We start from the raw sequence: 13,273 nt of genomic DNA, 5'->3' as shown, positions 1-13,273 counted from the left end.
GTTCCGTGCCTCCAGACTTTCAGATCTGGAGACTGTGACGTGTCTTGGTGGTTCTTGGAGAACCTCTTCCTGCTCTAACTCTGCGCTGATGTTTCTCCGCTTATTGAGGATGTCATCTTTGTTCCTCTTCCGTATTTCAGGGACCAGATCTCCGATTTTTTTCAGGGAGATAAGAAAGGCCCTCTGAAGCTCAGCAGAGGCTGCAGAGTGAGACTCCATGAGGGTCTCCATATTCCTTCTCTCTGTTAGGATCTCATGTCTTTTGGTCTTTGTCATTTTCTCGGTCTTTGTAATTTTCTCCAGATTTTGTCGTTTGGACGCCATTTCTGGGCTGTCAGTGTCCATGTCTGGTAGTATAGAGTCTTTTCGCCCTAAAGCGAACAATGGTACCTGCTCTTCTTTAATTCCTCTCTTCTCTCTCAGAACCTGATCTCTTTGGGATCTTCTTCTGTCTTTATCCATTTTAGAATAAATTTGTGCTTCGTTTATCATAAAAAACATAAGGGGCTGCCTCACCCTTGGGAGTCTGTAAGGCAGTGATTTCCCTTTGGCCGCAACAATGGAATATAAAATGTGTAGAATGTGATGAAGTCATCACATCACTTGTGACATCGGCTTTATTGTGATGTCACTGTGAGACAGATGGTAGATAGATAGAGACTTTAGATTGATAAGTAGATAGATAGATAATACTGTAGATAGGTGGATATGTAGATAGCAAATTTGAAGGATGGTGAACCAAACTTTTGCTGATGTTTATATATAATGTGCATAATTTGTATTTCTGATTATTTGTTTTATTTTTGAAAAATTACAGTGCTGTCAATCAATCCAAAAGGTTAATAAACCTCAGCCCTGACTATTTAGGAATATAAAAGTGAGGTTTTGTCTTTCTTAGGCCGGCGTCACACTTGCCGTATGAAAAATCGGTCAGATTTTCTTGGCCGAGAATCGCAGGAGTGTTCTCCGTCACCACTGATTAGCTGCAGTGCTGTCAATGTGACGGACGTGCTGCAGACAAAGAGAGACCTTTTGAGGTTAAAGGGGTATTCCCATCTCCAAAATCCTATTCCAATATATAGTAGGGATAATAATAATATTAGCAAATATCTCCAATTAGGAATGTAGTGTAGTTCTTCTGATTCACTATGTCGCTTAGTGCATTGCAGTAGCTTAGGTCTCCATGGTTACAACCACTAGCAACAAACAATCTGTCACATCCACTCCTATAGTAACTACTACATTTCTAATTGGAGGTATTTGCTATTATTATTATTATACATAGTGGGGTAGGGTCTTAGTGATGGGGAATACCCTTTTAAGTTCCCACTATGAGGTTTTGATGCTGCAACTTACTTTTCCAGCAAAGTGGATGAAATAGAAATCTCATGCCCATTGTAGTTTTTTTTTTTTTTTTAACGATCTGTAGCCTGATGTGCGGTGCGTGTTTGAAATCTGGAACATGTCATTTTCTCTTGCGACATGGAGTTTCAGGGCTCGCTCACACCGTTGTCGATTCTCTCATGCGAGCTAATTGTGCATATGACGCTTGGATCAAACTCTGATCCAAGTGTGATCTGATTGTCTCTTGTGAGAGAATCTTGTCACAAGTGTGGAGAAGATGAGAACGTAATTTCTCCATCTCCTCCATTGCTGGCATCTGTGGTAATCAGACTGCACTCGGATGTCATCTGAGTGCAGTCTGATGTTTCTCACACACAGACTTCTATGGGGCGCATGGTCATCGGATGTACCTGAATTAGCATGAGTATATATTCACAGACCTGCACTGCCCCACAGTGTAACACTGGGCCGCGTGCTCTCTGATTAAACATCACACAGCGCTCGGCCGTGTCATACAGAGGCCTGAGTAACACTTGTTCTGTATTGCTACAGTAGTCTATGATAGAAGGGTTTCTTAAAGAGGACAGTCCCTTTAAATGCATGATGAATTTATTACCAGTACAGTATTCTCCTGTATCATTCATCTCTTAAAGCCTTGTGGCATTTGTTGTGTTCTGTGCATTTTGGCTCATACGCATACAATATTTATTCCGCAGAAAATGTCAATACGTTTCTCTCATTGATTGATGGGCATTTTTCTTTTCAATGTACAGATGTATTAGAAGCTCCAGAGGGCACCGCCAAGATCCCTCCTTGCCACCTTAGGTAAGTGCCCGCCGCTCCATCTCTACAAGCACGAGCATCTGTATTCCGGCTGCCCGCACCATCTGTTGGATATCCCTGGTCATTGCTATCGCTACTGTCAGCGATATATTGCGCAGGATTGCCATCACAGACCCCTGAGCAGTTCATGCGTAGCGCTGCATAAAGCCACATCAGGGCATCGAGCTACAGGAAATGACTGTGTTACAGCTCGTCTTTATGATTTTACAATATTCTATCCTTCCCGCATTAGGATGTGAATAAACGTCCCGTTCAGGGGTCCGTAACTGTGGAGGGGGCTCACAAATGTCTGAGAGAAGAACTTCCCAATGCTGGAAACGAAATAATCAGTAGTTGTAGGAGTGAGAGCGGTTTCCAAATCTTGTCACACGCCAACTATTTCCAAAAGAAATAACATTTGTTCTTGTATTCGGTATCCTTATAGACACGGCTTATGTCAGTGCTTATTAATAAGTCTCCTCTCTTCTGGAATCCTCATAGAACATTTTCATCGTAAAATCTGTAATTATTTTGGAGATTTTTAAATTATAAGTTGTAAAGTAATTTTTAAATATATTGGCATAAACATGAATGGGCTCTTCAATGTGCCCATTTTTGGAGCACAGGGACCGCTAAGTCCTGCATTATAGGGACTCTGCAAAAAGCAACATACAGTGGCGTGCTAAAGTATTCACCCCCTCTGCATTTTTGGGGTTTTGCTTCTTCACATTCTGGAATTTCTCTTTTTTTTTGAGGGTTTGCTTTTGTCTATGTAAAGAACATGTCTACAACTGTGAACATTTGTTTTTCTTTTTTATTGTGAAGTAAACAGGACAAAATAGCTGAAAACTTCACTGTGCATAACTATTCACACCCTAAAGTCAGTACTTTGTAGAACCTCCTTTTGCAGTAAGTACAACTGCATTTTGCTTTGGATAATTCTCTATAAGCTTTCTCCACCTTTCCACAGGGATTTTTGCCCATTCCTCAAGGCAAAACCTCTCCAGCTCGTTCTGGTTAGGCCCCTTCACACATTAGTGTCTCCAGCACGTGTGGTGACAGTTTCCACACGTACTGGAGACACTTGCACACATAGACGTATTCAAATCTATGGGTCTGCGCACATGTCAGTGAGTTTCAACGGATCGTGTGCAAAACACGTAGACATGCCAGTTTTTTGCCAGCAGCACGGTCTGCAATATGTCCTACACACTGTCACATGGATGATATCCATGTGTCATAAGTGTGACATGTACTGGAGTCTGGGAAAAGCTTTACAGTTGGCGCTTTTCTAGGCGCTTAGTGCTGAATCCAGCTCTCTTCATTGTCGTCTGGTCTCCCTGCGATCATTGAGACCAGGCAACGCTGATGACAATTGTAGTCTGCGCATATCAAATAAATCATTTTAATGAAAATCGTCACTTTTCCTAACCAGCTGTGGGAAAACAGACAGCTGGGGGCTGTTGTTATTTTGGGAAGGGGCCAGTAGCTATAAAGGTTAAAAATGATTACAGCTGTCTGCTTAGCTTTTAGTGGTTAGTAAAAAGGGAGAACCCAAAAATAAAATGTCGGGATTTCCCTATTTTTACTAACCAGCAAAGGCGATACAGACAGCTGTGGGCTGAGATTAATAGGCTGGCAAAAGACCATGGCTATTGACCCTCAGCCGTCCCAGAAATGGAGCATCCATTAGAATTCTGGCCGTTAGCCTTGGCTCTTTCCACTTGCTGTTGGCCAGTGGGGTAACAGTTTTGAGGTTGATGTCAGCTGTTTTATGCTCCCGGGCTTGAAGCCCAGGGGTTGGTAATGGAGAGTCATCTGTCAGACACCTCCATTACTAACCCCATAGTCCAAATTAATAAAGATGCACACAGAGAAAAGTCCTTTAATTGTACAAATTACTCCCCGGCAATCGCCCTCTTTTACCCATTTAATAACCTAAAAATAAAAAAAATCAAAGTAATTCTCACCTGTCTGCCGTTAATCCATAATGATGTCCCATGACGATTCCCATCTCTGCTTCATCTGAATGGTTTGGTGAGCGGTGACATCAGTAATGTGACCACTCACCCTCGAAGGAGGGAAGTAGAGCAGAGCTGTGTGGCAAACATCCCTTGCAGCTTTCATCTCTTGGTGCTGTTAGCTCTACTGTAACTGCCATTAGATGAGAGCTGCATATGCTGAGGTGCTTGTAATAACACACAGCTCTGCTCTACTTCCCAACTGTGATCACAGTAGGTGTAGGCAGTGAGATTAGGAGGACAGCAGAGCTGTGTTTCTTTAAACATCTTTCCATATTACACAAAGAAAGCCAGGTCTAATATCTGGGGGCATGGGATTTTTTTTTTCTTTCTCCTGCATATAATTGGGCAACATCATGCAAGGATAAAAAGATCAATTTCTCCAGAGAAGAGTCTCTGTTAGCATCCCATTGGCTTAGTGGAAATTAGCACATAAACTTTATTAGCTAATATCTCTGCAATGGAGATAAGAAATTGAAAACTAGCTTTTTATTCAGCTCTGCAGCGATTACTCCATGATGTGGCCGGTTTAACATGCTAAAACTGGTGAAGAGTCCTCTTCGAGCACTTGCGCCACAGCTGCCTGCAATACCCAGATCTACTGCTTTCCTTTACTGTTTGACTTTGCATCTGCCATACATGCCTGTCATGATACAATCTCTTTAAACAGCTGATCTGCCCTCACTGAAATATTAGTATGTAACATAAGAGAAACCTGCTGCTGAGGAAAAACCTAATTCCCCACAAATGTGGGTTGTTCACTACAGTTTTTCTATCAGTGATCTTTCCTATGTCATACATTGTTATTAGCTCCCAGATCTTTATCCAAGAAGTATCATTTCTCCTTGCGGAGAATGACATGCTAAGCATGTCAAGGTGAGGAGACTTAAAGCCGCAATGCTCCTCTGGGAAATATGCTAATTATGCAAATTCTCTTCAGAGAGGAAGAAGATGAACTCTAGTGCCACCTATTGGAAGTAGCAATCCTAGATGTCAATGTTTACCCTTTAACGAGCCTTGTTACATGACTTAGGATAAAAGCCAAGCTCAAGGGTCTACAAATTGAGATTCTGGCTTGGCTTTTATCCTAAGTCATGTAACAAGGCTCGTTAAAGGGTCAGCATTGACTTCTAGGATTGCTACTTCCAGTAGGTGGCACTAGAGTTCTAGTCCTCTTCCTCTCTGGAGACAATTTGCATAATAATTAGCATATTTCCCAGAGGAGCATTGCGGCTTTAAGTCTCCTCACCTCGACATGCTTAGCATGTCATTCTCCACAAGGAGAAATGATACTTCTTGGATATCGGTCAGACGCCTCTCACACAGCCAAACCAGATCTCACACTTTGCACTGATGAGGGGCAGTACCCCGAAACACAGTGTCTGCAAATTGAGATTCTGGCTTGGCTTTTATCCTAAATCATGTAACAAGGCTCGTTAAAGAGTCAACATTGGCTTCTAGGATTGCTACTTCCAGTAGGTGGCACTAGAGTTCTAGTCCACTTCCTCTCTGAAGAGACAATTTGCATAACTCCCAGATCTTGTAACAGTCCCTACTTTATTAGTTTTCAGCCCCTTTTAAATGAGCCCTTGAGCTGTCTTTCTGGGAACAGTCCTTCACAGGGTTATATTCCCTCCCTGTAGACATCATAGGTTCCAGCAAATGGTGACATTGGATGGTAGATAGTATTCTTAGAAGAAATGGTGCTTCATGGGGGAAAACCTCACTGGCATGTCACTCGCCACAAGGAGAAATGTTATCCCATAGAGCTGTGTCTCTATATAATATTCAAAGCACCAGAACTTACATTGTTGGCCCATAGCAGGCTATAAGTGCCAGTGATGGGCAGTCCGGCTCTTGGTGTTCTGGATCACTTGGGTCTGCTTACCGAAAAGAGTTGCCTCTTTAGAATCCTAAATGTATCCCCATGAAATGTGTTCACTGTAGGTGAACACCCTCTTAATTTAATTTTAACGTAATCAAACACCTGCCCACTCGCAACAGAAACACCGCCTACTTGTAACAAGCCAATGAAATTGATGAATGGGAAAGGTTGGTTCGGGTGGGCGGGATTTCAGCCACCGAACACCAGCATTATATGCCCATTGAGAGAATTTAGTAGCTCTCACTGGGGTGCCGGCTCTTTGATTTGGAACGACACATCACTAATTATTAAAGGGTTTGTCAAGGCATATACCTATAATAATGAGGACCTAACCTTAACATAGGTCATCAATATCACATCAGGTGACAGTCCAAGGCTCCCTCCGATCATCTGTTATTGGCTCCTGTGGTGGTTGTGAATAGTGAATGGAAATCACCAGAACATCCACATTCAGTATGTAGTGCCCTATGCTAAGAGCTGCAGATCAGCTACTAGGTACCCAATTCATTATTTCATCACTGCTTTTGCACCTATTTCTTGCCTAGTTTTATGCTCTTTGCAGTTTTTTTTAAATTGTCGTTTACATCCAATTCCTTATTTTATTTGTGACTGTCTTGTTTTACAGTGGGTGCGGAAAGTATTCAGACTCCTTTACATTTTTCACTTTGTTTCATTTCAGTCATTTGGTAAATTCAAGAAAGTTCTTTTTTTTCTCATTAATGTTCACTCTCTGCACCCCATCTTGACTGAAAAAAAATCCAGAAATGTATAAATTATTGCAAATTTATTAAAAATGAAAAACTGAAATATCACATGGTCATAAATATTCAGACCCTTTGCTTAGAAACTCATATTTAAGTCACATGCTGTCCATTTCCTTGTGATTCTCTTGAGATGGTTCTGCTCCTTCATTGGAGTCCAGCTGTATTTAATTAAACTGATAGGACTTGATTTGGAAAGGCATACACCTGTCTATATAAGACCTCACAGCGCATGTCAGACCAAATGAGAATCATGTGGTCAAAGGAACTGGCCAAGGAGCTCAGAGACAGAATTGTGGCAAGGCACACATCTGGCCAAGGTTACAAAAGAATTTCTGCAGTACTCAAGGTTCCTAAGAGCACAGTGGCCTCCATAATCCTGAAATGGAAGAAGTTTGGGACCACCAGAAGTCTTCCTAGACCTGGCTGTCCAGCCAAACTGAGCAATCATGGGAGAAGAGCCTTGGTGAGAGAGGTAAAGAAGAACCTCTTCAGATGTAAAGCGCCATGGAATAAATGGCGCTATAATAATAAATAATAATAATAATAACAACCCCAAGATCACTGTGACTGAGCGCCACAGATGCAGTAGGGAGATGGGAGAAAGTTCCACAAAGTCAACTATCATTGCAGCCCACAACCAGTCGGGCCTGTATGGCAGAATGGCCCGACGGAAGCCTCTCCTCAGTGCAAGACATATGAAAGCCCGCATAGAGTTTGCTAAAAAAAAAAACACATGAAAGACTCCCAGACTGTGAAAAATAAGATTCTCTGGTCTGATGAGACGAATATAGATCTTTTTGGTGATAATTCTTATAGGTATGTGTGGAGAAAACCAAGCATTGCTCATCACCTGCCCAATACAATCCCAACAGTGAAACATGGTGGTGGCAGCATCCTGCTATGGGGGATTTTTTGAGCTGCAGGGACAGGACGACTGGTTGCAATTGAAGGAAACATGAATGCGGCCAAGTACAGAAATATCCTGAATGAAAACCTCTTCCAGAGTGCTCTGGACCTCCGACTTGGTCGTAGGTTCACTTTCCAACAAGGCAATGACCCTAAGCACACAGCTAAAATAACAAAGGAGTGGCTTCAGAACAACTCTGTGACCATTCTTGACTGGCCCAGCCAGATCCCTGACCTAAACCCAATTGAGCATCTCTGGAGAGACCTGAAAATGGCTGTCCACCAACGTTCACCATCCAACCTGACGGAACTGGAGAGGATCTGCAAGGAAGAGTGGCAGAGGATCCCCAAATCCAGGTGTGAAAAACTTGTATCATTCCCAAGAAGACTCATGGCTACACTAGTTCAAAAGGGTGCTTCTACTCAATACTGAGGAAAGGGTCTGAATACTTATGGCCATGGGATATCTGTTTTTCTTTTTTAATAAATTTGCAAAAATTTCTACTTTTTTTTTTTCAGTCAAGATGGGGTGCAGAGTGTGCATTAACCCCTTCACCCCCAAGGGTGGTTTGCACGTTCATGACCGGGCCAATTTTTACAATTCTGACCACTGTACCTTTATGAGGTCATAACTCTGGAACGCTTCCATGGATCCCGGTGATTCTGACATTGTTTTCTCGTGACATATTGTACTTCATGTTAGTGGTAAAATTTCATTCAAATAACTTGCGTTTATTTGTGAGAAAAACGGAAATTTGGCGAAAATTTTGAAAATTTTGCAATTTTCCAACTTTGAATTTTTATGCCCTTAAATCACAGAGATACGGCACACAAAAAACTTGATAACTAACATTTCCCACATGTTTACTTTACATCAGCACAATTTTGGAACCAAAATTTTTTTTTGTTAGGAAGTTATAAGGGTTAAAAGTTGACCAGCGATTTCTCATTTTTACAACACCATTTTATTTTTAGGACCACATCACATTTGAAGTCACTTTGAGGGGTCTATATGATAGAAAATACCCAAAAGTGACACCATTCTAAAAACTGCACCCCTTAAAGTGCTCAAAACCACATTCAAGAAGTTTATTAACCCTTTAGGTGCGTCACAGGAATTTTTTTGAATATTTAAAAAAAAAATGAACATCTAACTTTTTTTCATAAAAAAAATACTTCAGGTTCAATTTTTTTTATTTTACCAAGGGTAACAGGAGAAATTGGACTGCAAAAGTTATTGTGCAATTTGTCCTGAGTACGCAGATACCTGATATGTGGGGGGGAACCACTGTTTCGGTGCATGGCAGAGCTCAGAATGGAAGGAGCGCCGTTTGACTTTTTCAATGCAAAATTGGCTGGAATTCAGATTGGACGCCATGTCACGTTTGGAGAGTCCCTGATGTACCTAAACAGTGGAAACCCCCTACAAGTGACCCCATTTTGGAAACTAGACCCCCCAAGGAACTTATCTAGATATGTGGTGAGAACTTTGAACCCACAAGGGCTTTACAGAAGTTTATAACGTACAGCGGTACAATTAAAAAATCATATTTTTTCCACAAAAATGATCTTTTCATCCCAATTTTTATTTTCCCAAGGGTAACAGGACCCTAAAAGTTATTGTGCAATTTGTCCTGAGTACGCTGATACCCCACATGTGGGGGTAAACCACTATTTGGGCACATGGCAGAGCTCGGAAGGGAAGCAGCGCCATTTGACGTTTTTGGCTGGAATTGAGATCGGACACCATGTCGCGTTTGGAAAACCCCTGATGTACTAAAACAGTGGAAACCCCCACAAATGACACCATTTTGGAAACTAGACCCCCTAAGGAACTTATCTAGATGTGTGGTGAGAACTTTGAACCCCCATGGGCTTCACAGAAGTTTATAACATAAAGCCATACAATTAAAAAATCATATTTTTTCCACAAAAATGATCTTTTCACCCTCAATTCTTATTTTTCCAAGGGTAACAGGACCCTAAAAGTTATTGTGCAATTTGTCCTGAGTACGCTGATACCCCACATGTGGGGGTAAACCACTATTTGGGCGCATGGCAGAGCTCGGAAGGGAAGCAGCGCCATTTGACGTTTTTGGCTGGAATTGAGATCGGACACCATGTCGCGTTTGGAAAACCCCTGATGTACCAAAACAGTGGAAACCCCCCACAAATGACACCATTTTGGAAACTAGACCCCCTAAGGAACTTATCTAGATGTGTTGTGAGCACTTTGAACCCCCCAGTGCTTCACAGAAGTTTATAACGCCCGGGCGTGAAAATAAAAAATTCGTATTTTTTCCACAAACATGATCTTTTAGTCACCATTTTTTTATTTTCCCAAGGGTACCAGGAGAAATTGGACCCCAAAAGTTGTTGTCCAATTTGTCCTGAGTATGCCGATACCCCATATGTGGGAGAAAACTACTGTATGGGCACACGTCGGGGCTCGGAAGGGAAGTAGTGACGTTTTGGAATGCAGACTTTGATGGAATGGTCTGCGGGTGTCATGTTGCCTTTGGAGAGCCCCTAATGTACCTAAACAGTGGAAACCCCCCACAAATGACACCATTTTGGAAACTAGACCCCCTAAGGAACTTATCTAGATGTGTTGTGAGCACTTTGAACCCCCCAGTGCTTCACAGAAGTTTATAACGCCCGGGCGTGAAAATAAAAAATTCGTATTTTTTCCACAAACATGATCTTTTAGTCACCATTTTTTTATTTTCCCAAGGGTACCAGGAGAAATTGGACCCCAAAAGTTGTTGTCCAATTTGTCCTGAGTATGCCGATACCCCATATGTGGGAGAAAACTACTGTATGGGCACACGTCAGGGCTCGGAAGGGAAGTAGTGACGTTTTGGAATGCAGACTTTGATGGAATGGTCTGCGGGTGTCATGTTGCCTTTGGAGAGCCCCTAATGTACCTAAACAGTGGAAACCCCCCACAAATGACACCATTTTGGAAACTAGACCCCCCTAAGGAACTTATCTAGATGTGTGGTGAGCACTTTGAACCCCCAAGGGCTTCACAGAAGTTTATAATGCCAGGGCATGAAAATAAAAAAATCGTATTTTTTCCACAAACATGATCAATTAGTCCCCAATTTTTTCATTTTCCCAAGGGTAACAGGACAAATTGGACCCCAAAAGTTGTTGTCCAATTTGTCCTGAGTACGCTGACACCCCATATGTGGGAGAAAACTACTGTATGGACACACGTCGGGGCTCGGAAGGGAAGCAGTGCCATTTTGGAATGCAGACTTTGATGGAATGGTCTGCGGGTGTCATGTGTGTTTGGAGAGCCCCTGATGTACCTAAACTATTGAAACTCCCAACAGGTGACCCCATTTTGGACACTAGACCCCACCATGGAACTTATCTAGATGTGTGGTGAGCACTTTGAACCCCCAAGTGCTTCACAGAAGTTTATAACGCTCGGACGTGAAAATAAAAAAATCATTTTTTTCCACAAAAATGATATTTTTGCCCCCAATTTTTTATTTTCCTAAGGGTAACAGGAGAAATTGGACCCCAAAAATTGTTTTGCAATTTGTCCTGAGTAGGCTGATACCCTACATGTGGGGGTAAAACACTGTTTGGGCGCATGGCAGAGCTTGGAAGGGAAGGAGCACCATATGACTTTTTCAACTCAGAATTGGCTGGAATTGAGATCAGACGCAATGTTGCATTTGGAGAGCCCCTGATGTGCCCAAACAGTGGAAAGCCCCAATTCTAACTCCAACCCGAACCCCAACACACCCCTAACCCTAATCTCAGCCCTAACCCTAACCCTAACCCTAGCCCTAACCCTAACCCTAGCCCTAACCCTAGCCCTAACCCTAACCCTAGCCCTAATGGAAAAATGGAAATAAATACATTTTTTTAATTTTATTATTTTTCCCTAACTAAGGGGGTGATAACGGGGGGTTTGATTTACTATTTATGGCGGTTTTTATTTTTGGCAGCTGTCGCACGCTAAAAGACGCTTTTTATTGTAAAAATAGTTTTTGCATCACCACATATTGAGAGCTATAATTTTTCCGTATTTTGACCCACCGAGTCATGTGAGGTCTTATTTTTTGCGGGACGAGTTGACGTTTTTATTGGTACCATTTTCGGGCACGTGACATTTTTTGATCGCTTTTTATTCCGATTTTTGGGACGCAGAATGAACAAAAACCAGCGTTTCATGAATTTCTTTTGGGGGAGTGCGTTTACACCGTTCCGCGTGCGGTAAAATTGATAAAGCGGTTTTATTCTTCGGGTCAGTACGGTTTCAGCGATACCTCATTTAGGTCGTTTTTTTATGTTTTGTCGGTTTTATGCAATGAAAACTATTTTATATAAAAAATAATTATTTTTGCATTGCTTTATTCTGCGAGCTATAACTTTTTTATTTTTTCGCTGATGATGCTGTGTGGCGGCTCGTTTTTTGCGGGACAAGATGACGTTTTCAGCGGTACCATGGATATTTATATGCGTCGTTTTGATCGCGCGTTATTACACTTTTTGTTTGGCGGTGTGATAATAAATCATTATTTTTTGCTTCGTTTTTTATTTTTATTTTTTAAGGGGTTCGCTAAAGGGGTTAACTAGTGGGACAGTTTTATAGGGCGGGTCGTTACGGACGCGACGATACCTAATATGTATAATGTATATGTATAATAATCCTGTTTGATCGCGGTGTACAAGGGGTTAACATGTCAGGGGCGGTCCGTGACCGCCCCTGACACATTGTGCCGGGTGTCAGCTATGATAATTAGCTGACACCCGGCCGCGATAAGCGGCGCTCACCACGTGGGCGCCGCTTATCGCTATGACGTAATATTCCGTCCATGGTAATTAGAGCCCAGGGCGCATGGACGGAATATTACGTCCAATGAAGGAAAGGGGTTAAATTCATGAAACACATGAACTATTTTTGAGAATTTGGTGCCAAAAAAACAGCAACTAATATCACATGACAAAACATGAAGATGACTTAAAAATTGCAAATGAAGAATCTGGGATGGAGGATGTGTGATGGGTATATGGGCATGGGACTATGGGATGGAGGATGTGTGATGGGCATATGGGCACTGGACTATGGGATGGAGGATATGTATGATGGGTATATGGGCATGGGACTATGGGATGGAGGATGTGTGATGGGTATATGGGCACTGGACTATGGGATGGAGGATATGTATGATGGGTATATGGGAACGGGACTTTGGGATGGAGGATGTATGATGGGTATATGGGCACTGGACTATGGGATGAAGAATATGTATGATGTGTATATGGGCACGGGACTATGGGATGGAGGATAATTATAATTTGTTATAACTAACCACAGTTAGTTACTATGCCCGGGCAGCGCCGGGCTCTTCAGCTAGTAAATATATAATGTGGGTATATATAGTGACAGAATGGAGTAAAAAAAGAGTGCTACTTTAAGGCTATGTGCCCACATATGCAGAAAATTCCTGACTAAAAACCGGACTCCTTCCTGGGAAAAACGTGCGTGTTTTTTACGCATTTTTTTC

General features: G+C 42.1%; 1 protein-coding gene across 3 annotated transcripts in view; it reads left to right on the top strand.

Annotated features, from left to right (window-relative positions):
- The window catches only part of ARFGEF3 (ARFGEF family member 3), a 157,074-nt gene that overhangs the window by 20,230 nt on the left and 123,571 nt on the right, over positions 1 to 13,273 (top strand). For all 3 annotated transcript variants that reach the window (XM_073575732.1, XM_073575731.1, XM_073575730.1), the window contains exon 2: positions 2,118 to 2,169. In XM_073575732.1, the coding sequence (XP_073431833.1) occupies positions 2,118 to 2,169 (52 nt within the window). The remainder of the gene's footprint in view (positions 1 to 2,117; positions 2,170 to 13,273) is intronic.

The sequence above is a fragment of the Dendrobates tinctorius genome, unplaced genomic scaffold (assembly GCF_039654945.1).
Source record: "Dendrobates tinctorius isolate UK_male_01 unplaced genomic scaffold, ASM3965494v1 ptg000046l, whole genome shotgun sequence".
NCBI lineage: Eukaryota > Metazoa > Chordata > Amphibia > Anura > Dendrobatidae > Dendrobates > Dendrobates tinctorius.
This window is presented reverse-complemented; position numbering and strand designations above follow the sequence as displayed.